This window comes from Penicillium mononematosum (genome assembly GCF_028829835.1).
Source record: "Penicillium mononematosum strain IBT 11891 chromosome Unknown utg000003l:1.0-8172316.0:1.0-8177699.0, whole genome shotgun sequence".
In the NCBI taxonomy this organism is placed as follows: domain Eukaryota; kingdom Fungi; phylum Ascomycota; class Eurotiomycetes; order Eurotiales; family Aspergillaceae; genus Penicillium; species Penicillium mononematosum.
The window spans coordinates 4,844,663-4,871,695 of record NW_026643273.1 but is presented as its reverse complement, the minus strand read 5'-3'; the positions used below and the strand labels follow the sequence as shown (position 1 = coordinate 4,871,695).

The 27,033-nt window shown below is 50.6% G+C and overlaps 10 protein-coding genes across 10 annotated transcripts; 5 read left to right on the top strand and 5 right to left on the bottom strand.

Annotated features, from left to right (window-relative positions):
- Positions 1-408: 408 nt before the first annotated feature.
- On the top strand, positions 409-5,553 carry N7519_006845 (tetratricopeptide repeat protein; the record flags this gene model as incomplete). Its single annotated transcript, XM_057293621.1, has 4 exons — positions 409-2,442; positions 2,502-3,766; positions 3,859-5,065; positions 5,215-5,553. 4 exons carry the CDS (start codon positions 409-411, stop codon positions 5,551-5,553), a joined length of 4,845 nt encoding a protein of 1,614 aa, XP_057148432.1.
- Positions 5,554-5,964: 411 nt separating this feature from the next.
- Positions 5,965-7,560, bottom strand: N7519_006844 (heme-dependent oxidative N-demethylase family protein; the record flags this gene model as incomplete). Its single annotated transcript, XM_057293620.1, has 3 exons — positions 5,965-6,445; positions 6,507-6,972; positions 7,035-7,560. 3 exons carry the CDS (start codon positions 7,558-7,560, stop codon positions 5,965-5,967), a joined length of 1,473 nt encoding a protein of 490 aa, XP_057148431.1.
- Positions 7,561-8,433: 873 nt separating this feature from the next.
- Positions 8,434-9,087, bottom strand: N7519_006843 (PRP38 family protein; the record flags this gene model as incomplete). The annotated part of the gene is made up of 1 exon (XM_057293619.1): positions 8,434-9,087. One exon carries the CDS (start codon positions 9,085-9,087, stop codon positions 8,434-8,436), a length of 654 nt encoding a protein of 217 aa, XP_057148430.1.
- Positions 9,088-9,615: 528 nt separating this feature from the next.
- Positions 9,616-10,674, top strand: N7519_006842 (uncharacterized protein; the record flags this gene model as incomplete). Its single annotated transcript, XM_057293618.1, has 1 exon — positions 9,616-10,674. One exon carries the CDS (start codon positions 9,616-9,618, stop codon positions 10,672-10,674), a length of 1,059 nt encoding a protein of 352 aa, XP_057148429.1.
- Positions 10,675-10,939: 265 nt separating this feature from the next.
- N7519_006841 (WD40 repeat domain-containing protein) lies at positions 10,940-13,000 on the bottom strand (the record flags this gene model as incomplete). Its single annotated transcript, XM_057293617.1, has 3 exons — positions 10,940-11,171; positions 11,229-12,891; positions 12,961-13,000. 3 exons carry the CDS (start codon positions 12,998-13,000, stop codon positions 10,940-10,942), a joined length of 1,935 nt encoding a protein of 644 aa, XP_057148428.1.
- A 1,167-nt stretch (positions 13,001-14,167) lies between these two features.
- N7519_006840 (uncharacterized protein) lies at positions 14,168-18,024 on the top strand (the record flags this gene model as incomplete). The annotated part of the gene is made up of 7 exons (XM_057293616.1): positions 14,168-14,524; positions 14,603-14,803; positions 14,826-14,872; positions 14,938-15,027; positions 15,083-17,109; positions 17,173-17,266; positions 17,328-18,024. 7 exons carry the CDS (start codon positions 14,168-14,170, stop codon positions 18,022-18,024), a joined length of 3,513 nt encoding a protein of 1,170 aa, XP_057148427.1.
- A 291-nt stretch (positions 18,025-18,315) lies between these two features.
- On the bottom strand, positions 18,316-21,091 carry N7519_006839 (C2H2-type zinc finger protein; the record flags this gene model as incomplete). The annotated part of the gene is made up of 7 exons (XM_057293615.1): positions 18,316-18,533; positions 18,589-19,004; positions 19,063-19,081; positions 19,134-20,102; positions 20,155-20,440; positions 20,508-20,926; positions 20,977-21,091. 7 exons carry the CDS (start codon positions 21,089-21,091, stop codon positions 18,316-18,318), a joined length of 2,442 nt encoding a protein of 813 aa, XP_057148426.1.
- Positions 21,092-21,641: 550 nt separating this feature from the next.
- Positions 21,642-23,354, bottom strand: N7519_006838 (putative amidase; the record flags this gene model as incomplete). The annotated part of the gene is made up of 4 exons (XM_057293614.1): positions 21,642-22,591; positions 22,651-23,121; positions 23,171-23,274; positions 23,326-23,354. 4 exons carry the CDS (start codon positions 23,352-23,354, stop codon positions 21,642-21,644), a joined length of 1,554 nt encoding a protein of 517 aa, XP_057148425.1.
- A 462-nt stretch (positions 23,355-23,816) lies between these two features.
- Positions 23,817-24,904, top strand: N7519_006837 (polysaccharide deacetylase family protein; the record flags this gene model as incomplete). The annotated part of the gene is made up of 4 exons (XM_057293613.1): positions 23,817-23,922; positions 23,974-24,250; positions 24,305-24,709; positions 24,766-24,904. 4 exons carry the CDS (start codon positions 23,817-23,819, stop codon positions 24,902-24,904), a joined length of 927 nt encoding a protein of 308 aa, XP_057148424.1.
- A 1,241-nt stretch (positions 24,905-26,145) lies between these two features.
- N7519_006836 (uncharacterized protein) lies at positions 26,146-26,676 on the top strand (the record flags this gene model as incomplete). The annotated part of the gene is made up of 1 exon (XM_057293612.1): positions 26,146-26,676. One exon carries the CDS (start codon positions 26,146-26,148, stop codon positions 26,674-26,676), a length of 531 nt encoding a protein of 176 aa, XP_057148423.1.
- Between the last annotated feature and the right edge of the window lie 357 nt (positions 26,677-27,033).

Here is a 27,033-nt window from a genome sequence, read left to right as displayed (position 1 = left end):
AAAAAGGTTGTAGATCTCCGCTGATGTATCAAGTATGCAACCGATTTGGAACGTGTTCACTGGGAGACAGCATGGTTTAACTCCCCTGACGGGCCGATTGGGACTTGCAGGCGTCGTAATCATGGCCAATTGCCGAGAATCATTGGATCGTGTCATCCAGAGGTGCGGGATACACATCTTGTTCTTGCAGATTAGACCAGGGTGCTACAGTGTTGCGAAATTTGCAATGTGCACTGTGTCTACTCCGTACTGGGGACTCATTCCCTTCCCACAGTATATACGTGGAGGAGATACCGAGATACATATACATACCCCACCCCCCCAGATACACCTGGGAGCACGAGTTGCTAAACCACCCCTAGTTTGTATTCGAAATCCTACACTCACATTCTGTTACCAATTTTCGCCATGACCATTGAGTCTCTCTCCCCTGGTGCTTTGACTGGCGAGGAGCCCGAGATAGTCATGCAAGCTTTCGCCTACCATCACATGGTAGCCAAGGTCAGGGGCGAGCATAAACGGAACAAGGTACTGCCTTTGCCAACACCCGGCTTGCACACGGAGCTGGTAACGGACAGTCTGGGCGGGAACTTGTGCTCCAATGCTCATCGGCGAGACGGGATCCTCACGCCCGACCCTGACCTCGAGGCCGAAGCCAAGGACTTTCTCTGGCAGCGGCTGGCAAAGTTCAGCCTTGAGTGCAATATCCGGCGGTGCGAACACGCGGACTGTCTCATCGCAAAGGGTGTCATGACGAAGGCTGCACCTCCCTGCAACTGGACCGCATTCCGAGAGTGGGCGTTGACCGTCGTGTCCTGCCAAGCCAGCTTTACACCAAAGCAGAAGATATCTGCTGCACATATGCAAATGGCACGAGCCGCGTCTGGGTGTTCCCTGATCCTGAAGTCGTGGGCCAATGCCACGAACTTGGGAGTCCGGTCCTTTGCACAGCCGAGCCTGAACGGACAGGTGATCGATATGGCTGGCGTCTGTAGTCTGATCTATTGGATGCTCAGCATCCAGGCCGACCTGGGCGTTGGACCGAGAGATTTTGGGCAGTGGGATCGGTCCCTGGTGCCGCCCGCGGCGACCTTGCCGGCCATTGTGACGGCTCACCAGCAACTCTCGCAGTTCAACATTTGCAGGCGGCGTCTCTGGGCTATCGTCAATCAGAGCGATCGCAGAGACGGCGATCTTCCGGACCTCGTCGTGGCTATAAAGCGGCACGCACGGGCGCTCTCACAAAAGGACCATGGGCTTTGCACCTCTAGCAAGTGCCAACAGGCGCATATGAATACGACGCGAACGAGTCAAATGCACAAATGCCCTAGCACCAGATGCCGAGATCGGACCATCCCAACGGAACGAGTTCCAGCCGCTGTGGAGTTAGGCCATCGCACGGCATGGGATACGGCGGGGAAACAACTCTGCGGCGCGGATGATGAGTACATTGCCATCTCCCACGTCTGGTCGGATGGGACCGGCGCAGGGGGGAAGAACCCAGGGACGGTCAACGAATGTCTCTTCAACTTTTTCCGTGACCTTGCCATACACTACGACTGCAAGGCGTTCTGGTGGGACGTGATATGTGTGCCCTTTGAACGCAGGGCCCGTGATCGAGCCCTTGGAGTGATGCATACCAACTATCGCGATGCAAAATGCACTGTCGTGCACGACAATTATCTACTCAGCTTCCCCTGGTCCGACGACGGAGGCCCATGCCTGGCGCTCGTCCTGTCTCCCTGGTTCTCCCGGGGCTGGACGGCGCTGGAGCTGGCCGTTTCGCGCAAAGTGGAGGTTTTGTTCGGCGATGGAAAAGGGGGCTGGGTCTATAAGGACCTTGACGACGAGATCCTGGCCAAGTCGCCGGGCACATCCTCCCGTGCACATTGGCTGGCATCCGTCTTGATTCGTCGGGTTCGTAGGCGTATCGAGAACATCGGGGACCTGATCGCCATCCTACGCCCACGCAGCACCGCCTACACGCGTGATCGCACCGGTATTGCTGCTCTCTTGGCCAACGTGCCTGACTGTGACCTGTCTCGCAGGGAAAGTGAGATCACTGAGCGCATCCTCCAGCATGTTGGCCGGATCCCATACGGATGTTTGCTCCATGGAGCCTCGACGATCCGTGACAGTGGAGCTTTCTCCTGGGCGCCGGCCACGCTGGATGAGATGCCCATGGACCTTTCGGCTGACCTTCAAGTGGATACCACTGCCAAAGACCGACACCAGTTGAAGATTACTGAGGAGGGCGCCATCGAGGGGTTCTGGTGGTATCGGGCCGTTAATGGGGAGGATATGGAAACGAAACGGATTGTGCCACTTGGCGACAACCTCGAATCCATAGTCAAGGTACATTCGTCCCTGACTGATTGGGATAAATGCATTCTGCTGCGGTTCAAGCAGAACATGGATACTGCCGTTCTGGCAACGACGGTCGTCGGGGCGGGGGGAGCAGGCTGAACTGTCGCTATATCGGAGCGGTTCGGCTGCGAAAGAAAACCGACCGATCAGAAGCCGGGGTCACAGGGGCGCAAACCCGTTGGACCTGGGGCCAGGTCACCTTGGGGGATGACGTCGTCGATTGGGATAATAACGTCGATTGGGATGACGTCGTCGATTGGTATAACGTCGAATGGGGTAACCGCAAATGGGAGGGCAAACAGGCCAACGGCGATGTCGAGGGAGGCACTGTCGCTGATGCAGATGGCGAATCAGACGAAGGATCTGGCGCTGACGTCGACCAGGTGGCTCCTGCTAAGTTGCCGCTGGTTCTCGCTTCAGAGGCCATTGAAGCGATTGAGCATGAGCAAGGTAGGGATGCAGGGAAAACTGGATACACAGTAGGAGGGCTGATAAATGCCGTCGCAAGTCAGCTTGCAAGCAATGACGAAGGCGGCAAAGTGAGCGCGACGGGGCCCGATCACCCCTTCCAGGGGGCACCTTTGGATTTGTTCAGCATCAAATGGATTCTTCAACGAGTAAAGAACCTAGACCGTCGCGAGCAGCACCTTCTAGTCGCCATTGCGGAAAGAGATGAAAATGCAATGCAATATCTCATCCGAGACGGCGTGCGGCTCGAGAGTAGCGTGGTCGTGGATCTGGCGGCGGAGATTGGAACAAAAACCAGAAGTATCTATGAGAACTTGCTGGTGCTCGGCCAGGTCTACCGACGGAATAGCGTCTGGGAGAAAGCAGAGGATATTCTTCAAGTCGTCATCGGCCGATTCGAGGAGCTCAAGGAAGAGGACGTCCGATACCACAGCTTCAGCCACATCGCTAAAAGCGCCCTGGCCAGCATTCTAGAGGCCCGCGGAGAGCCGGACAAGGCCATTGATCTGTACCGGCAGGTCCTGAACTATTACCGCGATGCCATCGACTTGCTCGAAGTCCTCATGGGTGCCCTGCCCGAGCTCGAAGGCGACCTGATATACGGTGCCGAAGAGAGCCACATCGACTATTCTATGCCATTTATCGGCAGTTTAACCAACAGCTCGTGGAATGACGATATCAAACTCAAAACCATCACGGATCTGACTGTTCTGTATGCAGAGCAGGGCAGACTGACAGAGGCAGAAAGCGTCTTCAAAAAGGCCATCGCAACGGTTGGCTCCGACTTTCATGTGCCTTGCTTTGCCTTGGACTGGACAGACAAGTACCTCAAGAATTTCGCCTGCCGAAAGAGAGTGTATGCTCGCCATGAAAAGACGTATAAGCGTGCACTCTGGCAATTCAAGCGACTCCTCGGCGACCACCACCCTTGGTGATTCTGACGGCCTGGAACCTGAACCTTATCCCTTCGCGGATCCAACAAGAGCCGGCTGATGTGAAGCTTGGATACGAACAGGTAATAAGGAGGCTGTCAGCTCTCGCGAATGCCCCGAAGAATCTCATCCGCTATGCCCGGTATTTCTACGGGAAATTCCTCGTCGCGCAGAACCGAATACAGGCGGCGCAGGGCCAGTTCAGCCTCGTCCTGTCTGGTTTCCCGGACGAGCTTAGAGATGCTGAGAGCTTCCGGTTTGCTGCTTTGATGCAGAAGGGGATCTGCCTTTTGTACCAGACGAAGTATCAGAATTCACTTCCTCTTTTTGACGCTGCGTTGGATGGCTTTCAGCGATGCAACATGGACAAGGGAGTATTCAATATCGTGAAGAGCACAACTCGTCAGTCCCAGGCATGGGCAATGTTCAGGCTAGCGCGCTCTGAAGAAGAGAGGATAGAAGCCATCAGTCTGTGCCAGGGTGTTCTTGAGGACCAAGAGGAGAGCTGGGAAAAGTCACGTTCTGCGAATCCCGCAGAACGGGAAAATATACCCACGAGCCACGAAGGGATCGCTGAAAGCCAACTATGCCTTGGGATTATGTACACCCTCAAAGGTGAATTTGTCAAGGCTCGTGAAATACTGGGCAAGGCTCTTCATGCCTTTGAGCAAGTAGTTGGTAACTCCGATATCAGAACACTTGCCACGGCCTATCGCCTCGGGCTTGCCTACAAGGAGCAAAGTTTAGTGGAAACCGATCGAGAAGCTGGCGTCGACCTGCACACCCTTGCTATTAAGCAGTTGGAGACAGTCATGATGGGTTCCTTTAAGGTCCTGGGTCCGTTTCACACTCCGACTCTGAAACCTGCCATGGCTTTGGGACAAATCTACATGGCATTGGCTGGATTCGCTACAATCCCACGTAGTTTTGATGATGTGAAGGAGCATTTTGGAAAAGCACAGGAGTATTTTGAAACGGCACTGGCCAGATTCGAGACAACGCATGCTGCAGACTATCCCGTGACATTCGAGCTGGAGCAAGCGCTAGGCAACGCGCTCCGAATGCAGGGGATGCTCAGTGAAGCAGAAGGAAAACTTCGGTACGCCGTTGTGAACTTCCACCATAGGGGCGAGACCTACAAGATATCGGAGGCACATGCCCTATCCGATTTGGGGCATGTTTACCTGGATCGCGAAAATTGGGATAAAGCCAGAGACAGCTACGACAAAGCTTTGAAGATATGTCAAGACCACGCAGACGACCATCTCGCCACCATGCAGCAGGTTTATCTCGGCGAGGTACGGCGGCGACAGGGAGACGTAGGAGATGCCAGAAGGCTCCTTGGGTAGCATACAATTCCTTCAGGACTCGTGGTCTGATCACTGACGGGCCAGTATTCCATGACCAAAACGCATGCGTTGCTGCCTTACACCTGTGGCAACTGGAGTCGGAGCATGGGCCTAACACCGACGGCGCCTACAACGGCTTACAGCAATTGGCGAAGGAGCCAAGGGCAACCGTAGTCACCCGGCTCGATGCTGCAGCGTGGCTGGGCGATATGTACCAGCGGAAACCGGATAATGCGACTGCACGTCGGTGGCTCGAGCAGGCTTTCGAGGGATACCTGACGCACTTGTATCCAGACCACTCGTCTACTATCCGAGTCTATCAACGACTGGGCCAGCTATACCAGGCGCTTCATTTAAAGCTCGAGGGGAAGACCCTGATTCGGAAATATAACTTGGCCACGAGGGGCCCAGGCTGGAGGGGAACAAAGCCACAGTGAGGATGGTGTATCGGAGAGACATCGATACGACGCGGTCTTTTTGTTTCATTGTAATATGTCTCCAGGGTATCTCTATGTACATGGTCACCATTTCGTGGTTTTTGAACCACCGAGCCATATAGTGTTCAACACATCACATCGCTAGAGTGATTTCATATAATTCAACGCAACCTCATGCAGGACTAGGATCAGGGTAAGATATCCAACCAGTTACTCGTCATTGATAAACATGGTGCCAAAGACGTTAGGTTGAAGGCGGACAGGGATACATTGTATATATGCCATATACTATTAGACTTTCAACATTTATTCCTATGAATATCACTACGCGACTCAATCAAACAGTACTGGTAAACGATAATCATGAAGCTATTCAATTAAAAGAACAATGCCAGTGAACATATCCACCACCTAGAACCCCTGCTGCCGATGCCACTTCTCTTGCCAACCCTTGAACCATGGGCTATCGTCCAAAGTAGATGCTTCCCAATCTTTAGGAACTAACCCATTCTCCTTCTGCTCTTCCGCCCATTCCTTCAGCTTAGGGAGTACCACATGCTGTACATGCCAAACACTCTTGTAATCCATGAGGTTCTTCTTTCCGTCTGTAACAACCTTCATCACCAGACCCGGTACGCCAGGCTCATCACGGAATTCCGTGATTGGAGTAAAAAGTCCCTTGAAATTGAAAACCACCGCACCAGACAAGGGCAGACGCCTGAGAGTCTGCCAGTCTACCCGAAGGTGACACTCGTCGATGGTCAAATCATCCCGCTGAGATAGCCGGTGCAGCTCGTGGGGATCCCCGGGTGGCATATACAATGGCTGTCCAATTTCCAGGCCCCACGAGCCTCGCTGAATTGGTTTCTCGGTCGGCATCTTAGTGAAAAATCTAAACCAGACGTATAAGCACTTCGACATCCCGTGTCTCCTAGGGACAGCACCAAACATACCGGTCCATAGAGAACTGCATCTTCTCCTTATAATCTGGAATCGGCTCGTGGATCTCATGCAGCTGCTTCCCGATCTTCGACGCCACATTCCACCCCAGCGCGGAGCAGATCACTGCAGCACGCAGGAAATAGAATCCTGTCGTCTCGTCACGAAGCATAATTGCAAAGTCTTCTGGTACGTTGTCCAAAAGGATCTCGAGAGGGGGCTTGGCTGTGACGTCCTGCTCGGTACCGAGGATCTTGTTCTGTAGTACGCGCTTGTTCCTTAACGTGAAGTACTGCGGATATCGCGCACATATAAATTGCAAGACCATCTCCATCAACTCTTTGCATGCAAGTTCGGAGCCTGGCATGACATCGAGAACTTCTTTGCCATTTTTGGCATAGAGCTCTTTGCGCTGGGAGATGCGGCTCTTATACGTGCTTTCGAGCTCGATCCACCAGTCTGTTTCGAGTTTGGTCAAGGCTATTTTTGGGCAGAGCAGATTAGTGCCACTTCATGGTTGTTCCGGTTTCTATGAGACATACACATCGTTTGGTGATACGCCCACCGGAATGGACGATATGGCCGAGGTAGTGCCTCCTCGATATTGAATTCGGGATACGGGCTGGGTAGTGGAACTCCACTTAGAGTCGCATAGTCCGGAAAGTCTCCAAGTCCTTTGATCTCTGCGACTGAGAATCCCATCGGTGTGTACTTGTCGCACGGGCTGGTTATATAGTCGGCGCTCATGGGTAGAATATTCCGACGTACTACATCTTCGTGCACGTCGGGTCCGGGTGAAGCACCACTAAGATCTGCAAGGGTATGTCTGCGTTGGGGCGGGAGAACATTGTCATAGCTAGATGGGGCAGTTGGGCTTGTTGTTGCTTTCTTGTCTGGAGAGAAAGACCGCGGTGGAGTTCGGGCAGTTGAAGGTCTTCGATCACGCAGCGTTACTCTAGCCAAGATGGATGTGCCAAATGCCCGACTAACGCAGGCGTAAACTCCAGTAGCAGCTAGTAGGATAAATCCAACTCGCCAGAGATTCTCCGGGATTGAAAGGAAGTCCATAGCGGCTCAATCCATACGAGTTAGGGCAAGCTGTAGGTGGATGGTGATTCAATATGCAGGGATTATAACAGCGCAGTGGCACGGGGTGACTTTACAAAAGTAAGTACCTAGCCGTGGGCAGACGAGGGGACAAGCGAATAAGTACTCTCCGGGATAACTGTGCGCAAAGCATGTTCGGATCGTGTTGCACTTGGATGATGGATGTCCGGAGCGGGGGTGAGATTTACATCCATTGAAAGTAACAAGAGGCACGCGTCAAATAGCCGCTTTTGTTATGGCTCGATTCGATTTCCCCTGTTGGGAGAGGAAATACCGGTGATCTATGCTGGTTTTTGCTGTGTCGACGTCACAGTCGGTTTAACGAAAGCAGGGATATCGTTATCATGTTACTCTTTCTAGATGTCCTTATCATATGGTCCCACCTCTGCGCCGATGTATATAGGGCAGGGAAGGTACACAAGATGCATATAAATTAGTTACGCAGATTTGTCAAGTTTACGACACCTATCAGTACATACTAGAGACGTATCATTTGCCATTGTTCGGAGGTGATAGTTTAGCTGTTCAATATAGATAGAATGCGAGAAGCCATGTCTTGTGTGAATTGATTCTGCAAACAGACCAGAACAGATAAGAACTGGGAACAAGTATACCGAAGAGGAACCCCTTCGATTACCCAAAAGGGTAAAAATGTCCCGAGGCTTGGCGGCAGATGACTTGTTTTGATTATGGGGGATGCACCCGTGGACAGTGCACAGCACCAGCCACTTAGACAAAACTCACTATCACCCGACGTGTTAGTCTTGTCTTTCTGGTAACCTCGACCCCTTCTTCGGAGTTATGTTTTTGTATCTGACAAGCATGTTAGACTCATCAGTCTTCTGGCTCACAGGGACTGATTCGCTCGTCCAGCAAATCCAAGTCTTCCAGTTGTGTTCGCGGTGGCAGCTTCCAGAGACTAGTACCGCAGACACGGTCTTTGGTAAGAAGATCGTCGACGAACTGATCCATATATGTAAGGGTGAAAGTGTCGCGCACCCGCCGCTTCAGTTTCCGGTAATCGAGCAGTAGTGGTTCCAGGGTTTTGTAGACATCGACCGGGTCGAAGGTGAGTCGAACGTAGAACGCCGCAAGAGCGCGCAGATATTTGAAGTCGCCTCGGTCCTTGACGAGAGCACTATCTGGATCTTCTGCCTCATCGCCACTGCCGGGGTCGGTGTAATTGAGTAGTTCGAGGATGACGTCGCGGTCGGGCCCGAGCTGGAGGAGCTTGAATGCGAGGCAAAGGAAAGGTGTTGGTTTCTCAGAGACACCGTATGTTCCACCGATGGATGTCAATTCGACTGCACGATCACACAGAGTCGCTGCGTTCAAACCGAAGCACTGTTCCTTCCAGTAGTATGAGTCGGTGATGCGGTCGCGCACAGCTTTCTCGAAGAGCGTGGCGGGATTGACGCCACGGACCAGGGGGCCCTTGTAGCCGCGGTTATCGAGGAACGAGCTGGCATCGGCACGATGGGCTGCCATTTTGGAAGTGATGACGGACGTGGAGGTGTCAAGGCATCGAAGTGAAAACGGGCTACGGCAGTTTTTTTGAGAGCATAGAGATAATGCGGATTTGGGGGATACCGCCTTTATGACCGCCTTAATATCGTTCGACGTCCGTACAAAAAGCCCTGTGGCATATACGGCATGTCTTCTCGCCTATTAATTTACATTTAATAGCATCAACCTTGGAATCATGTATATCTATTTAATAATTCATCAACATGGGCGACCTCGGGATGGTCCATGTCCGGCTAAAAATAACCCAACCTGGTCAACCAACCACTGCGAAGTAACATCGCCAAGACTGGCCTTATCGATAGTCGCGCGGACAACGTAAACAACTTGATGTCATGAAACAAGCCTAACAGGCCTATAAGACATCCTTGGAGAACAATAGTACAAGGCTGTTATATCTTAAGTGTCATCCCGGGTGTCATGCATATCTAGAATTTTAACTTCGCCTTATCACGTTCCCGCTATTCATCCCATGCAGCCTCCCTTGTGGCCATGGTTCTTCTCACGTCCTCCACAGTTTCGGCGATCGTGTCGATGGGAGTGATCTGCATATTTACCGCATTGTTATTTCTGTCCGGATATGTCCTACAGCAACAATCTGTCAAGAACATTCAGCATGCTTTAAAGCCCCAGGAAGCCGCCCAACTGGCCAAACACAGGTCGGCCCCAGCATTCCAGAAGCCACTTAAACGAGGTCTATCAGATACCGGCTTTGGGCCTGATGAAGATACGCCAGTTATTGGGAGTCAACCCAACTACGACGCGTTTGGAAACTATGCCTATCTCCAAATGCTATCTGAACCAGATCCATCAGACATATGCTCCGCAATTCTCTTTTTCAGACAACTCCACACAAACGGAACAGCCGTCCAGGACCGCCTGTTCATGTACCCAGCGCAATGGGACCGAATGTCAGCTCAGAAACTAGGCTCATCCGCCACTAAAGCTTTATCAATATTACGCGCTGCCAGCGCCAAATACAATATATGGCTCCTTCCCATCGACATGTCGGCAGCCACAGCGGCAGGCTACTCAACAACAAACAGCAAGCTGCTCCACCTGGGCCAGATCCAGTTCATGCAGTATGACAGCGTCCTCTATGTTCAAACACCAGGTCTACTTTTAGACACAGGCAAACTGGATGACATGCTCTTGGATCGGCCGCTGCCCCTCCGACATGACAAGAACCGCCCAGAATCCTACAATAATGAGGCATGGATTCCCATGCCGCTTCGCGCAAACCGTGAGGCTGGTATCCCGCCTGTTTATCTCATTACTGTCAATAATATCGAAAATGGGAATATTGAGGCAAGGACTCATGTTCCCAATGTTGCGTTGCCTGGGTTTGGGGGTCTTGTGGTTGGCCCTCGGGGAGCTGCCAAAGCAGCGAAATCAGCAAAGGCCGACCAGCCTGGCTATGTCTATTTCGATAGCGATCGTGATGGACATGTTAAGTGGGCTGATAATCCCTACTTTGGGACTTGGCGATCTCAGCAAGCTGAAGTTTGTGAGGGGTTGGACTTGGACGAAATCATTCATGATGAGCAATGATCTTTCGGTTTTTTTATGTGACGTGGTCTTGTGCATGTTGTAAATAACGGAGGGGAATTGGCGTTGGTGGCATCCATATATGATATTTTTATATGGCAATTGTTTCAATTTCAGAGTTTGGGCTTTAGGCAACAAATGTTTCCTGTCTGTTCCAGTCCAATTGTATGAATTTCTCGCACCTTCGGGTTTCAAGTCATGATATTCGTTCATTATGTGTCACTATGCTCCATTATGCTTCTTACATGTCCATCAATCATAGCTTTCCCTACTGCGGCACACCGATCTCGTAACCTAGGAGGACTTCAGTGGTATTTCCTTCCCAGCCACGGTTACCGCTGGTGGAGATCATGTAACGGCATGCATTGTCGATATACAGCTGAGAGATAGTTCCAGTCCGATGGCCAGGAATGATCAGGAACGGAACTGGCGAATGACGAGAAGCCTGGTCGCCTTGCTCGTTTTGTAGATCGTAGAGACGGAGGATATCGTGAGACGCACTGTAATTAACAAAGGTTAGAAAAACAGTTCTGCTTTCGGTGGTAATAGTTACTCACCAGACAAGATGACGCCCGTTCGGCATGGCCTTGAGTGCTGTCACCGGCCCACTGCCCTGTGGGAATTTGAATGTTCGTTCGGCATTTCGCAAACCCTTGTGGAGACTGTATTCTTCAACAGTGCCATTGCGGCGTCCGGCGTAGATGTAATTTCCATCAGGGGACCAACAAGCATTCATACACCACGGAGGAGAATTGTAGGGGGTGATGCGAGCAACAGGATCAGGCTGTCGCCGGTCCCAAACTCGGATTGTTCCATCTATCGAGGCAGCCAGGAACGTGTTATCGCTCGTCACACCTTGTTCTTGTTGGGTATTCTGCGAGAAGTCTGGGGCCGATGAGGGTGTCTCGAGATCCTCCGCTTTGGGGATTCCATTGACAACCGGCTGCACTGGGCCAGTTGGGATGCCCGCATCGTTCATTTCGATCTTCTGGACCGGTGCATCTGTATCAGTATTTGTTTGCTTCGACAATGGATTGTGCGTGCTTTGTTCATGTCCCACATCTGGTTGGGCAGGCATTTCATCATCGACTTCTCCTGGTGCATCGGCATCTGGCATAGCACCATTGGCTACGGCGCGGCCAAACTCGTCGTCCTCGTCTACTCCAAATACTCCTCCGGATGGCTCACCACCATCCGCAGCTCCGCCATCTGCATCACCGAATAATGAGTCCGCTCCGCCAAAGAGTGAGTCTGCCGGGGAGCCCGCCTGCGGGTTCTCGATCTGGCCCGACTGTCCATTATTGTGGGAGGCATCCATGAAGTTGAAGCTGTCTGTACCAGGAGCAGCATAGTTTGATGCATATGTGCCATTGGTCTGCAGCGGTTCGATTGTGTCCTTAGGGACAGAAAGGCTGGACTCTGGTCGAATCTGCAGAGCAGATATTTGACCGCTGCTGCCACCGAAAGCCCGTCTAGCTTGACCGGTATGCAGATCCCAGTCAAAGACCCGTTTATCCCAGCTCCCGGAGAGCAATGATTCTTCATCTGATGTGAGGTTCATGGAGGACACTGCCGAGGTATGTTGTCGCAGAAGAGCGATTTCTTTGCCCTCATCGTGGCGCAGTGTTTGGAGACGAATCACCCCGGATTCTAATCCGGAAAGTAGCCATAATCCTTCGCTATGGCTGGCCAAAGAGTACACAGGTGACAAGTGGCTGCCATCCATGTTCTCCCAGTATGTCATCAGAACTCCGGCTTTGACCACACTATCCACGAAGGGATGCCTTTGTGCCACGGTCAACATCAGCTTGCTGTTTATTGAGTCCGCCCAGTTGAACTTGCGCACGAATCCATCCGATCCACCGGTGAAAACCCAACGCATATCCGCTGTCGCTGTGATGGCATTGATCGAGGTGGCATGCGGCGCGGCGGTGGTTGGGACCACGTCGTAGGTTCGTGCTGTGAGGCATTCGGGACGCACACTTGGGTGGTAAATGGAGAACGGTTCAAATACGGAGTTGTCGCCGGTGCCATTGGTGTTTTGTTGCATGCCAGGGCCCTCCGACGCCTGGCTCGCATTCGAGGGGCTATCAGCATCTTGATCCCCATCGCCGTCTTGATCCTGATCGTTATCGTTATCGCCCTCGCCATCATCGACGTCGCGCATTGTGTCGTCCATATCGTTCTCGTTCTCGTTATCGGAGCTACCGTCCTGGGAGCCTAGGGAATCGCAGTAATTAGCAAGGTTGGGATCGATCGGCAGATAATTGGAACAAAGAATTGTCGTACCTCCCATGTCACGGTCCTCCTCTTCCTCCAGTGAACCCATGATTACCGCGGCTGTCGACAGTCCGACTTGTGGGGTAGCTATCGTTTGCGCGGAGCAATGGAAGCAGGGGGTTTTCAAACGAAGACCTCCGGCGCAAACAGAAATAATGTAAACGACAGTGAGATCGGAATTATGCTCCACCTCCGGAGAACAAGACAAAGGAGAGAGTCGCGAGTTAAGTCGCGGCTTAAAATGCACCTTGGGGATGGATCCGGTCGATGCTTGGCGGACCAATGAGCGTCAAGGGCTCCTTCTGAGTACCAGGCAGGGATACTACGATATACAATCTATCACATTAATTTACTATATCTACATGTATTAATGCCCTAATAGACATCTCAATTCTCTCATATAGAGCCTTGGAGGGCAGTACAGATATTAGGGCTATGTTACTATATTATGTAAGTAGATTTGGCGCGGGCCCTCCCTGGGGAGTACCTAGGTAAACCTTGGAAGATGAGGTTGAAGACATCTACTAGTAAGTACTTCAGAGAGGAAATCATGGACAGATTCCAGATTTGCTTGATACGTGGATATTATACATTTGATACATGTAAACCATATGGTAATAGTAATTTTATACAAATTAGTAGTATAGAAGATTCGTGGCATGGAAGTTTTACTCCATGTATATCTATGGCCACTATCATCTTATACAGAATATCTGATGAACATCGTTAAGTACACGTGAGGAATCCATTCCTTGGAATATAATACTATTAGAATATCTACAATATCTTCAATATGTCAGATATAGCAAACAGTTTCTCGACCGCTTTGATCTACTTTTGTCCTTCCAAAGTTCTTCCAGACAACATTAGTCACTTCTCACTTAATTCTCACTTTATTCCATACAGAGCTTATCGTATTTCGTCTTAGCTTATCTTCGTACACCTGGCATATATTCTACATTGGAGTTGACTTCGACGGTTTATGCCATTTCTCTTTCTTCTACCTTGTCATCTCCCACGCACTTTCCACCTTCCATAACAAATTCACTAAGTTCATAGGCTCACTTTCCAGAGGATACAATATCGACTGGTGGCTTTTCAAAGGATAAAATCCATCTTAAAGGTGGAGTCACTGGTTGCGGGAAAATCTCTTGGTAAGGTCGAAGATCTACTGGAATATATATATTGGCTAACCGCACACATTCTTTAGACAACCATGTCCCATTTTCGCTATGGATATGGACAACGACCCAATGAGCAGGTCAGGCCCGTTAATCCTGAAATCCGTCAGTACTTCGATCCCGACCTACCAGTCTATGGCCCTTGGAAACTTTGGCAAACCAAGCCAGAGCTTCCTTCGACCGAAGAAATCCTCGGGACAGATATACCGGGAGACTTCGTTGCCCTTACCCCGAATTGCATCTCGGAGCCTTGGGGTTCCAAGGAGGAATACCTAGAGGCCCATTACGCATTGATCCGAGAAGACTCGATTGCACCACTTCGAAATGCCGTGGCCAGGGTTCGCGCTGATCCTTTTATGAAAGATACTCCAGACATTTCTATCTACGAAAAGGTGAGTACTCCTTTCTAATTTTATTTTCATCATTTTGGAAAATTACAGATTCGATCCTAATACTCTTTTACATGGAAGGTCTTCGTTGTCGGTGTTACCCTAGCCCGCGCGGGTTTGGCGCTGCACATCCAATTCTCTACTCGCCGCGCGGGCAAAAACATTGCCTGGACATACTCTAACCGCCTTAATCCTGGGACAATTGTTGCTCTAACCCCTAAGCATAATGCATTCTTGAGCAAGTGTGTTGTCGCCGTCGTGGCTTGTCGCCTGCTGGAAGCGGTTGAGAAAGACCCCCCCAGAGGTCGATCTCTTTTTGGCCTCGCCCAACGATATCGAGGTTGATCCACAGTGAGTAATACTAAGCCCGTGTAACTCCACATGATGTAATAACACTAACTATTATGTTTTACTAGGCAAGAATGGATCATGGTTGAGTCTCGAGCGGGATATTTTGAGGCCAATCGACATACCCTGACAGCACTGCAAAAGTTATCAAAGGAAAGGTTAGGGAACAAGTCAGTGCGGCTCTTAATGAAAGCATTATCTAACCTTATCTAGTTTTCCCTTGAACGAACAAATCTGCAGCTTGGCAGGAGACATTGATGCACCGGGATACATTAACACAGAGCCATGCATGGACTTCACGCCATTATCTGAAGCCTCTGTACTCGATATCACCACAAAATACGACATCCTCAAGCGATGGCCCTCTCAGCCAATGGGAAAGCTAGATGCATCCCAATGGTCAGCCCTAAACCGAATGTTGACAAAAAAGCTGGCCATCATTCAGGGCCCTCCTGGAACAGGAAAGACCTTTACCTCCATCGCTGCTCTAAGGATGATGCTCTCAAACAAAGGGCCAAAGGATCCTCCGATCATTATAGCTGCTCAAACTAACCATGCCCTCGATCAACTGATCAAGCATATCTCCGTATTTGAGAAGAACTATGTCCGGCTGGGTGGAAGGACTTCCGATCCTGAAATTCGCAAGCGCACCCTTTATGAGATCAGACAGAACCAAGGTCTATTGACAATTGAGGGAGGTTTAATGACTCCAATGAGGAAGAAACAGAACAAGCTCGCGGCCGAGCTCGATAAGCTGCTACAACCACTTGCGCCATCAAACAACAACAAGCCTCTTGCAGCATCTCTATTTCTGGAGCATGGTCTTTTGAGCCAAGGGCAGGTTGAATCTTTGCAAGAAACAGCACATAAATGGCAGCAATCCAATCTCCCCGCAAATGCTGACCCTTTGGCGGCTTGGCTTTCAGACTGCGTGAGGGAGTTCGACTCCGAATACGCCGGTGACTTTGGCCTCGCTGATGATGATATCGACCTGGAGTACGAGCAACTAAAGGAGATCGAAGTCGAACACGGAAGATATGAAGATGACTGGTCGGCTTTCAAAACCCGTTTTTTCCCACTGTCTCCTGGTCTTTGCAGCTCCAACAGTGCCAAGGTCTCTCGGATGACGCTTGAACATCTGCTTAAAGAGAAAGACTTTTACAAAATTCACAAGAGGTACCGCGGTGCTGTCTATGACTACCTACGTGAGCAGCTGGTCATTATCATGGGGCAACAGGTGCAACGCATCGCTCAAACTTACAAAGACTGCTCCACCAATTTTCAGATTGGTAGATTTGAACGGGACTACTGTATTCTCCAGGAGGCGAAGATTATCGGCATGACCACCACTGGTCTGAGCAAATACAGAGGACTAGTCTCCAGTTTGAATCCCCGAGTAATCTTGATTGAGGAGGCCGCAGAAGTACTCGAGGCCCCAGTTGCAGTCGCTTGCCTTCCATCACTTCAGCATCTGATTCTTGTTGGTGATCACCAGCAGCTTAAGGGTCAATGTGCCGACTATGAACTGTGCGGTCACCCTTTCTACCTCGACGTCTCCATGTTTGAGCGTCTCATGATAAATGAGATGCCATACGCCATGCTTCAAGAGCAAAGACGAATGGTACCAGAAATCAGAAAGCTTGTGGCGCCCATTTATGGGGATCTTCTTCGAGACCATCCGTCTGTCGGAAACCACCCTTTGGTTCCTGGTATGGGGGATAAGAGATCCTTCTTTTTCGACCACACCGCGCATGAAAGCAACGACAGTCTGTTATCCAAGGTGAATGACTTCGAGGCATCCATGGTGGTTAACTTCCTTGCCTACCTTGTGATGAACAAAGTCCCGGCACCCAGTATCACTGTACTGACTTTCTACAATGGCCAACGGAAATTAATCATGCGAAAGAAGTCACAGAACCACAATGTCTCCAATTCATACGTCAATATACTGACCGTCGACTCATACCAAGGAGAAGAGAATGATATTATCATTCTCTCGCTAGTTCGATCCAATGATCATCGAGGTATCGGCTTTCTCGCACAGGACAACAGAGTGTGTGTTGCCTTGTCACGCGCTAAATACGGTCTTTACATATTCGGCAACGCACAATGTGTTAGCAAACACAGCAATTTCTGGTATTCAGTTACCAATGTGATGTCCGAAAATCCAGGAGACCCCCGTATTGGCCCAGCTCTGCCTCTGTATTGCACAAGGCACAATCAAGAAACCCTCATTGAAAGTGAGTCCCCATGATCTCTGGAAATACTAATGAGAAAAGGAAAGATCTAATTGCTTCTTCTAGCTCTCAAGGACTGGAACACTATCACCGACGGTTGCAACAAGCCTTGTGGCAAGGATTTGCCATGTGGACATCCATGTCCTCGCAAATGCCACGGGTAAGTCTACAGAATAATCACAGTTTCCACGCATCCAAATACTGATATCTTGCCTTTTTAGTTCTGAACATGACTGGGTGTCTTGCAAACAGCGCTGCCCTGAAATTCGCGAGTGCTGTAACTCGCCTTGCATTTGTGTGTGCTCTCCACCACACATTCATGATTGCTTCTGCGGTATGGGCAAGGACAAGAAAACCCAGGTCTTCGACGCTGGATCCGACTGGGATGATTTTGATGGCGACGACGATGATCGCGAGCCAAAAATCGGTCCCATCAGTCGGCCCCGAGCCCCAACCCGCACACCTACCTCCGGCGCAGACGACGATGCAATGCGGCGTGCCGAGGGTGTGCGCCGGTGGCAGGCGTTTGCGCAGGGTGGCGCCGTGTTAGATGATTATCGTCGAGCTGGGATCGTAATCAGAGGGGAACGTCCTCAGAAAGATGCCACGCCAGTTAAACAGAACGTGGTTGGTCCGGTCCAGGGAACCCTAATCAACTTCGACGACGATGATGGCCAGGCCGATGTTTTGGGGGCAGACGACGACCAGCCTGCTGCCTCAGCCAAAGGGTGGATGGTTACATATGATGGGGCTCGTGATCGTTCGGCTAAAGCTCTGGTCCTCGGGGAACATGGTCCGCGCCGAGTTGGAGCTGAGAGACCAAAGGAATATCTGCTTCCTGAACTAGCCAACGATTACGATCATTTGCCCGGTGGTTGGAGCACTCCCATGGAGGGGCAGCTGATCGAGCTGTCCTAGGTCGGCAGCAAATGTCACTTTCCTACAGCCTTTGCCTTTGCTGGGCTTGCCGATGAGGGTAAGCTCAGTAGTGGGACCGGGAAACCAAGAGATAACGTGAACAGGAGAAAGAAAGGAACATTCGGGGATGAGAGCTGAATTGCCAGAAAGGGAAATAGAAAAGGACAAAAGACGGCGATGAGCCATATTCAACAGTAGGTAGGTAGAGAAGTTAAAGTCATCCACCACGATCGTGAAAACATTATCGTGCAAAAATTCCAATATATACAAACGCCAGACATAATATCGACATCAAATCATAGTAATATACTCTTGCAAGCTCTGTCCAAGAATATTAATAAAGGGCCACTGAGTATTTGTCCCAAATAACCTCGCCCACAGCTTGAGGACAGCCAATCCCAAAGAAGCCGGTTCAAGATCTGGCGGCGCCTCGCCATCATCCGTATCAATAGATGAATACGCCTCTTCGATAATACAGCGAGTCCACCGTAGAATGCGGGTTTCATTCTCTACATCCGAATTATTAGCCAATAAGCCACGCAACAGACATGAATATAGACATACCACTCAAGGACTGATCCGGACCCGCCTCAGCAATGGTGAACAGCCATTTGCTTAGCAAAACTGCACATTCAATACTAGCGAGCGAGTGCCGCACGCTCCAGAAGAAGGCTTGACTGCGGGCAATGTGGTCTATGCCCAGACGCACGGGGATGCTGAGGGCATGGGCAGCGTATATAAGTGCCGGGATGAGACGGTAGCTGCGTTCTGGGCGTGGAGAGCGCCGGAGCGCAGTGGCTATTATTGTCGGGTCGCGGGTCTCGAGGCGGCGATGAGGTCCGAGATTTAGAGATAGGCGGACGTAAGCGAGTCCCAGGAATGCACTGGAGGTGAATGGGATTGGTCCGTTTGCGTTGTGTGGATCTAGACTGGATTCCGGAGCTTGTTGCCACACGGAGGTCCAGGAACGGAGAGCTCGTCTATGGTTTGAATGAGTTGGAATTGGATCCGGGGAAGGTTTTTGGGTGGTGGACTTACTCTAGTTTATTCAGTTCCTCTGTTGGGAGGGTTGTGGAGTGGTTTCCATTCGGCAAGGATAGCTCGCTCACGAGATGGATTCGTTGCAGGAGTCCGTGCAAGAGGATATAGTTTCCCAATGGAGCCGGGATGGGGTCTCAGTGGTTTGGCTGATCGGGACTTTTGCAGGAGGAGGGTCAACGCGTCTTGGAAGAACAACTGCTGGGGACCTCGTTCTCGCTGGGCTACTTCCCATTCCGCAGCTGTGCTAGCGGTCCACTCCCTGGTAGAACATGGAAGACGCAGGTGTATCTCATTGCTGCGCAAAGATGGATAAGCATTGTATGCGATACTGTGAACATGGATAAAGCAGAACGCAATCAACTTTGTGCGCCGCGCGGATTCTTGGTCCGCCCATTCGTACCAGTCAAGGGGTGTGCGTGGGTCAGAACGCGCCGTATCCTCTGTCAAGCCAGCCTCGCGGAGATGTCGAACCAACAAGCCCTGGAGATGGAATGCTTCTTGTACCAGTCTGGCGTTTTCCCACGTGGCGTAGCCCATCAGAATAAGCAGACAGCGAGTGATTTCGATCTGCCTCCAAGCAGCAGTTCTTTCCGCTGTTACCTGTGGTTGCGTGAGGGACTGATCACCAAAATTGGAATAGGGAGATATTCCCAGTGGTACTTGAGAGCCTGAATTGTAGGTTGGCCTAGCCGGGAAACGGGGCTCTCTGGACATCCGTTCAAATAGAACAGCCTTGGAAACGTGGAATATTCTTTCCGCATTGCGGTGCTCAAATCTATACTGGGCTCCGATTGTCATGATAGCAAGAACCACCTCAGGGGCACGTTCGTTGATATGAAAAGTCGGGATGTGCATAAACGGAAGATGTGGCTGGAACCCTTCAAAATAGGAAGTAAGGTACCGAGTCAGTGTGTGGCGCGACGGCAAGACGAAATCCGGAATGACATTGCGAAATTCTTCGAGAGATGCCGCAAGACGAAAGCGCTGGTCCTCGGTGACATTGAATCGGGACGACCTCTTCGCATTTTGGGGTGGTTCTGGAATATTGTCAGTGACCTATAGAATTATAGCAATATAAGTGTTGCATACCAGAATCAGACAGGGTTCCAAGGCTTTGGTCGCCCCTCGGGACAGATGGAAGCCAGGATCTGAATGGTGAGTCTCCCCGAGAACCTTCTCCACTTCGTCGTGACCGCTCATAGTGCTCTTGGGTCTGTCGACCTGTCTCTTTCACATCTTCCAGGCTGACATCTTGTGTCTGAGATTTTTCGCCTTCGCTAGGAACCCATTCCCCGGCAAGCCAATTGAATCCAAGAAATGTGTGAATTCCTGGAAATGATTCAGATCTTCGGGCAAGGCATCGGTTGTCGTTGTCCTATTTTTGTGTCAGATCAATACCTAGGTAGGTTTCCGATAATAACAGGCAAGCAACTATAAAATACAAACGTACCTGTAGGTCGGTAATCGCCAGGAAGAAGCAGCTGGGCAGCCTGAAGCATATCCGGATCATGCACCATACCCGTATGGGGATCAATGGCTGGGTTCGGGCCCCCTGCAGTAGCAGCAGGAAGCATGCCGGCGTTGTGATTCGGTTCTAAATAATGCGTGTTCTGTGCGCCAGCCCATTGGTGCACAGCCGATGATCCTGTAAGGGATTCGACGGGTACGGACCTAGTTGGTGTATCATATTGCGGGATGGATGCATGATGATGCGTTGGCGGGAAATCCGGCTTGATCGTTGGCTCGGGCGGCGTCGGCGAGGTCAGTCCATCTTGATGTGAGATGCGCGTGTGACGCTTTAACAGATCTCTTCTAGTAAAGGCCGCCCCACAGAAGCAAATAAACGGCTTCTCCTTGGTGTCTAGTTTACCGAGTTAGCATTAGCGGGGATCTCCCCGGAAATTGGCTTACGGGTGCGAATGTGCCGCTCCAAATGCTCTGTCCGTCGGAAACTCCGACCGCAGTGTATGCAGATACGTGCCCTTGCTCCACGGGCACCCCGGTGCGGCTGGGGTGATGGGGACATTGAAACATGGGGGATATGGAGAACTGGTTTGGAGAAGGAAAAGGCCAGTGGATGTTGAGGTGGGAGATCCGACCCCAACTCCCCCAACTCGGGACTTTCGGCCCGCGATAAGCGATAAAGGTGGGGACATTTGGAGATCGGGAGATGGTTCACGTATTGAACTGGCTTCACATTCAGACCTTTGATATATGATCCTTCCGGTTTATGGCTGCTTTATCCTTTTTAAATGGTCTCCTAACCAAATTCCCTGATGTTGTGGTAGTGGCGCAGGTGGAAATGGTAAGCCAAGCACCCGCAATAGTACCGCTTATTACCTCGTCATCCTACCTCGGTAATTCCTGCACCTTCCATTTACTGCACTTTCCCGGGGGACCCAGGGATTTCGAGGGAAGGCGCTACCTAGGCATAGCCCCCTATATAAAAGCACTATATGGCCATGTCCATACCTACGTGTAGGGAAGGTTGATGCCACATTAATAGAGGGGTATATATTTTACTTCAGCGTTGAAAATAACTAAGCATTGTCAAATTTGGCCCATTCTGGCCAAAGTCAGTTCTTATCTGTAGAGTAATGCATGGTTTTCCAGTCGAAATGAGTCTCCCAGGCATGACCAGCCCTCAGGATCTTCTCTTCCTGCCATAATCCACCAACAATCTGCATCCCAACTGGCAGCATGACCTGGTTATCTTCCTTTGCTGGAGCAAACCCGACAGGTATGGATAGTGCAGGATGACCCGTCACATTGAACACGGCAGTATTGATTGTAAGACCCATGCTAGGCCTAAGCGAATCCAGCGGGAGTTCTCGCTTTCCATGTCGAGGGGCAACGACCGGCGTTGTAGGCATTACCAGGATATCATACTTCTCAAACAGTGCTTCATACTTGTCACTAACGAGTCGTCCGATATTGGCAGTCTTGCCGTAGAGACCAGGGAATTGCTGCATTAGATAGAGACCGTTGATTATGACGTTCTTTGTAGACGGGAACGCTCTCTGGAAGCCATCATCAGTCCATGGTAGTCGGGCATGTTCCATCTCAGTCATGTAAAGCCCTCTTCGGCCAGTGTTCTGGCCAAGGAGAGTCTGTGCACCGGCAATTCGCTGCTGAATAGTCCAGATCGCCGGCCCGTGTAGATGCTCGGGAAGAGATACTTCCTCGATTGTTGCGCCCAGCTCTTTAAATTTCTGGACAGCAGTCATGACTGCGCCTTTGACACATGGCTCTACGGCGCTGTGATCGAATCCTTCAACAACAATGCCGACCTTGAACCCGTCAAGTAGGTTCTGGTCCTGCTGAAGAGCTGCCGCGAACCTGGTAGAGCCTGGCTTCGAGCTACCGAGAGCGCGATCATCGATGCCATCATATCCGCTGATAATATCCAGACATGTTGCAGCCTCAAGTGTCGTTCGGGCTAGCGGCCCAGCGTGGTCAGTCATGGCGTCGCCGCTAGAAATCCCAGTGAAGGGAACGCGCCCATGGGTGGGTTTGAGGCCGACGCCTAGAAGCAAGTCAGTTCACAGCACATACGCACATCGTCAAGGGAGAATGAAATCTTACATCCGCAAAATGAAGCAGGAACGCGTATACTACCGCCCTGGTCACCTCCAATCGTAATGTCCACTATACCAGCAGCGACCAGCGCTGCACCGCCAGAGGTACTGCCGCCCGCCGAGTAACCCGTCGCAGTTGGATTCTCCACCGTACCCTGAGCACTGGTATATGAAGAAGTAGAGTTGCACATATTTTCACACGTCGAAGTCCCGTGAATGTCAGCGCCCGCCTCGAGCAACCGGGTTACAATCGTCGCGTCCGTAGTCGGTGTCCAGGAAGGAATGATATCGCTTCCGAGGAGCTGCGGCACGCCCGCAACCGCAATGACATCTTTCAAACTGACAGATTTACCTGCCAGCACCCCGCCTTGGGAATTACCCCGGATGAGAAATCGGTGTGCCCAGGCTTGACCAAAAGCCTGTTCTTTTTCACTTGGTCGGCGCACATTCTCCCGTGGGTACTTGGTCTGGTCGGGGACTGGCTGATAGTCTGGCAATGCGGCTATACCTTCGGCGCAGTCGTGGACTGCTGCGAGAAGGGTGCTGGAAATCTTGGGCCTCGGCTGGGTCGATGGTTAGACCGAGCGGTTTCAGGAGGGCCTCTGCATCGCCCGGTTTGACTGGGTTGCTCCTAAGATAACTGTCATTATATGTTGCAATAACCGAATGTTGAAATACTCACTCCGAAATACTTGTGAAAAGTACCGACATAGTCACTGTTTGACCCCCCCTCGGATATGTCCTGGATAGTATCTTCCTGGGGGAAGTCACGCTTTATGAGGAATCCCTCCTGGTGTACTTTTTTTTCGACTCCATCGGCATTCTCCAACGGTATATAGCTTGGAGTTCATTTAACTGGGTCTCACTTCCTGCCTGGAGACAATGACTGCCTACCCCAACACAGCGGACCCCAATTCTGTTGGAGACATTTCGGCGTTGTGGATGGAGTCCACACATGGGCAGAGATAACCGCAATGTTATCAGTTGACAAGAAATGGTAAAACACATAGGTGAGCGAATCAGTAAATGAGGTTGGATGTGTCTGGGGAGATGTGCGACCCCGACGGATGAGGATGAGGGGCTTATCTTCCCCGCATTCACTCGGTTTAAAAGCCAAACCTCCCCTGGCGATTTCCCAAGTTTGAGCACTCAGCACTTATTGATCATTCAGCAATGGCACCAAAGCGAGTTCTCATTACTTATGGCGTGGATGTTGACGCTGTAGCCGGTTGGCTGGGCTCGTATGGTGGGGAGGATTCCACAAACGATATCAGCAGGGGTAGGATTCAGTGTTCTTTCTCTGGGTTTTTGTTCTCTAACGATCATATAGGATACTGGGCAGGGACAATTGGGACCCAACGATTATTGAAGTTGTTTAAGAAATATGACATCAAGTCAACATGGTTCATTCCCGGCCACTCTCTCGAGACCTTCCCGGAAGACATGGCCGCAGTCCGCGATGCGGGCCACGAGATCGGCCTACACGGGTATTCCCACGAGAACCCGACAGACATGTCTATAGAGCAGCAGCGTGATGTCCTCGACAAAACATATCGAATGTTGACTGAATTCACTGGAAAGCCTCCCCGAGGAAGCGTGGCACCCTGGTACGACTTTCTTAGATTTGGAATTGATCAATTGTGCTAATCAAATTAAAATAGGTGGGAAACTAGCAAAGAAGGAGCCCAACTCCTCCTCGACTATGGCATAGAATACGACCACAGCATGAGCCATGAGGACTGCCAGGCTTACTACCTCCGCACAGGCGATAGCTGGACTAAGATTGATTACAAGCAAAAGGCTGAGACTTGGATGAAGCCCCTTCAGCATGGATCCCAAACAGGACTTGTTGAAATTCCGTCTAACTGGTATATTGATGATCTACCACCGATGATGTTCATTAAGAACGCGCCTAACAGTCATGGGTTTGTCAACCCGCGGGACGTGGAGGATATCTGGCGCGACCATTTTGACTATTTCTATCGTGAGTATGATGAGTTTATCTTCCCGATTACTATCCACCCGGATGTTTCGGGAAGACCTCATGTGCTGCTGATGCATGAAAGGTACGCTCTACCCAGGTAGTGATGGCGTTGTGCGGAGTATCACTGACGTTTAATAGGCTTATTGAACACTTCAAAAAGCACGAGGGTGTTGAATTTGTGACGATGGAACAGATTTGCGATGAGTTCAGGAATAAGAACCCTCCTCCGCCTGGGGCTTTAATGCCCGCAAAGGCTGGTGCGATGTTAGAGAAGTGAACAGATCTGATATGGGTGTTAACAGTATATTATGGTACCTTCTTAATAGGGTGGATTTCATTTTATCTCGTTATCTATCCATGGATGATATATTTGCTTTGTCTTGTGGATGGGACTTGCCTACATCAATCATTTATATCTTCTATGGTCAACTGCAACCATCCTCATCCATCTCCAAGATGACCCTTACCCACAATATCTTGGAGTTATCAGTGCGAAGAGACGCGCCTGAATTTTGGACATATTTGAAGATCTATCTCCACGTCTCCATTAGCAGGTTAGCAGAGATGTCTACCCCAACACAAGGAACAACATTATACATACTCCAACTATATACCCAAATCAAATACTATCCAGCCATCCACTTATACTCTTAGCAGACAATGTGCAGGTCATCAGCAAGCCAGCCGATAAGAGATTATAACTGTTCTGTTCGTGGTCAGCTACATGATTGTTGCATGTCAGCTAACTCATGTAGCTTGGCTTGGGAGTGCGCGTATAGGTGTGCGCCCAGGATAAACGAATTCAAGTCAGCAGTGAGACACAAAGCAACATACGGCATCAGGCTGCCAGGCCTGCCAGGCCTGCCCTAGTCATCATTAGCTGTATGTTGCAGGCTGCCTGCAGGTTACTACAACATATAGCCAGCCCTGGAGTGGTTGGTCTTGGCCATCGTGCACGGGGATCCTGCCCAGGCTTGGCGTGTTTCGTTATCTTGGCAATGGAAAGCTGCTTTCCACTGGCGCTTAGGTTAGCCAGGAGGTAACTAACTCCGTGCACTTTATATTGTGGATGATTGGAGGCGATTAGGAAGTCTCGGTGGGTCGGTAAAAGTTGCAGAATTTTGGGAAGTCCACGGGTGCATCAGATTATTATCCATTGGCCAATCACCCTGGCTATATCAGGCTGAATAGACCAAGAGAAAGATAAGGGACTTCTATAGTGCTAAACACGCTAAAATAACGCTAAATAATCATATACCCCGTACTCCGTACTAAGAAATCGTAAAGTGTCTGTCTTTACTCCGTTTCCGAAACTCCACGTGCACTTCCTCTTTCTTGGTTCCTGCCCAGGTGGTATCTTTTATCTTTTCTTTTCTTTTCTTTTCCTTTTCCCTTCTCTTCTCTCTTGTTATTCTATATATATCATATCCTCTTTGAAAAAACCGTGTCGATCTTATCAAATCCCCACCGTCAACGGGTCTGTTATCACCATATCGCCGTATCACGGCATATCAAAAGATGGCCCGCAAATTGGCTCTGCTCTTGATATTAATGCAATCGACTCAAATCCTCGCCCTTCCTACGCCCTCGGAAAACCCAATCGCATCCAAATCCCTTGCGTCATCCAACCCGCACAGTAAGCGTTACTACTTCCCGGAAACCATCCCCGATCAAGATGAGGTCGCAGCCATGTTGAAGGAGACAGCCATGCGCGAAGCAGGCTTCGTACCCTCGTCCATCGGGTCACCTTCAAAACCAGAGCCGGAATCAAAGGAACATAACACGGAGACGGAGCTACGAATTTCACTTCCGGATCCGCATGCAGCGATCGGCACGGATGCCCCGGCAATCCCACAACCGGATAGCTACACACACCAAGACACCGAGCTGAGCCAGTCCCAGTCGCAGTCCCGTCTGGAAGAGTCGGTCGTGGTCATGTTAGGATCCGACATTTACCCGATTTACTGGCCGCCGTTTGGATTCTTTGTTGTCTCGGCTGCGATCGTGTGTTTCTTTACCGTGCTGCGGGGGATGCGCGCTAAGAAGTGAGAATGGGCCATGTGGCTGTTGGATTAATTTTCATATTGAGAAATTTGTCTCAATTTTTTATGCGCTTCTCTACGAAGAGAAGCCAGGGATCTACGAGGGCTTTGCAATTTCCCATCGAACATTCCTTGAGGAGCTCCCTTTCTCCACTCGGTCGGGGGCTTGTTTTATTACTGTGGGACTCCAGCCCCGTTTCATCGAATCAACCCCATCCCCAATATTTCTTCGATTTGGTGGACATCGAGAACGATGGGGGGATACGAGCTCCGGGATCATCGCCCGGGTGTATATCCTGAATGACTCGGCCAATCCTCCGAATGCGTGATCCGAGCATCGCCCGAGAATCACCCCGCCCCGACT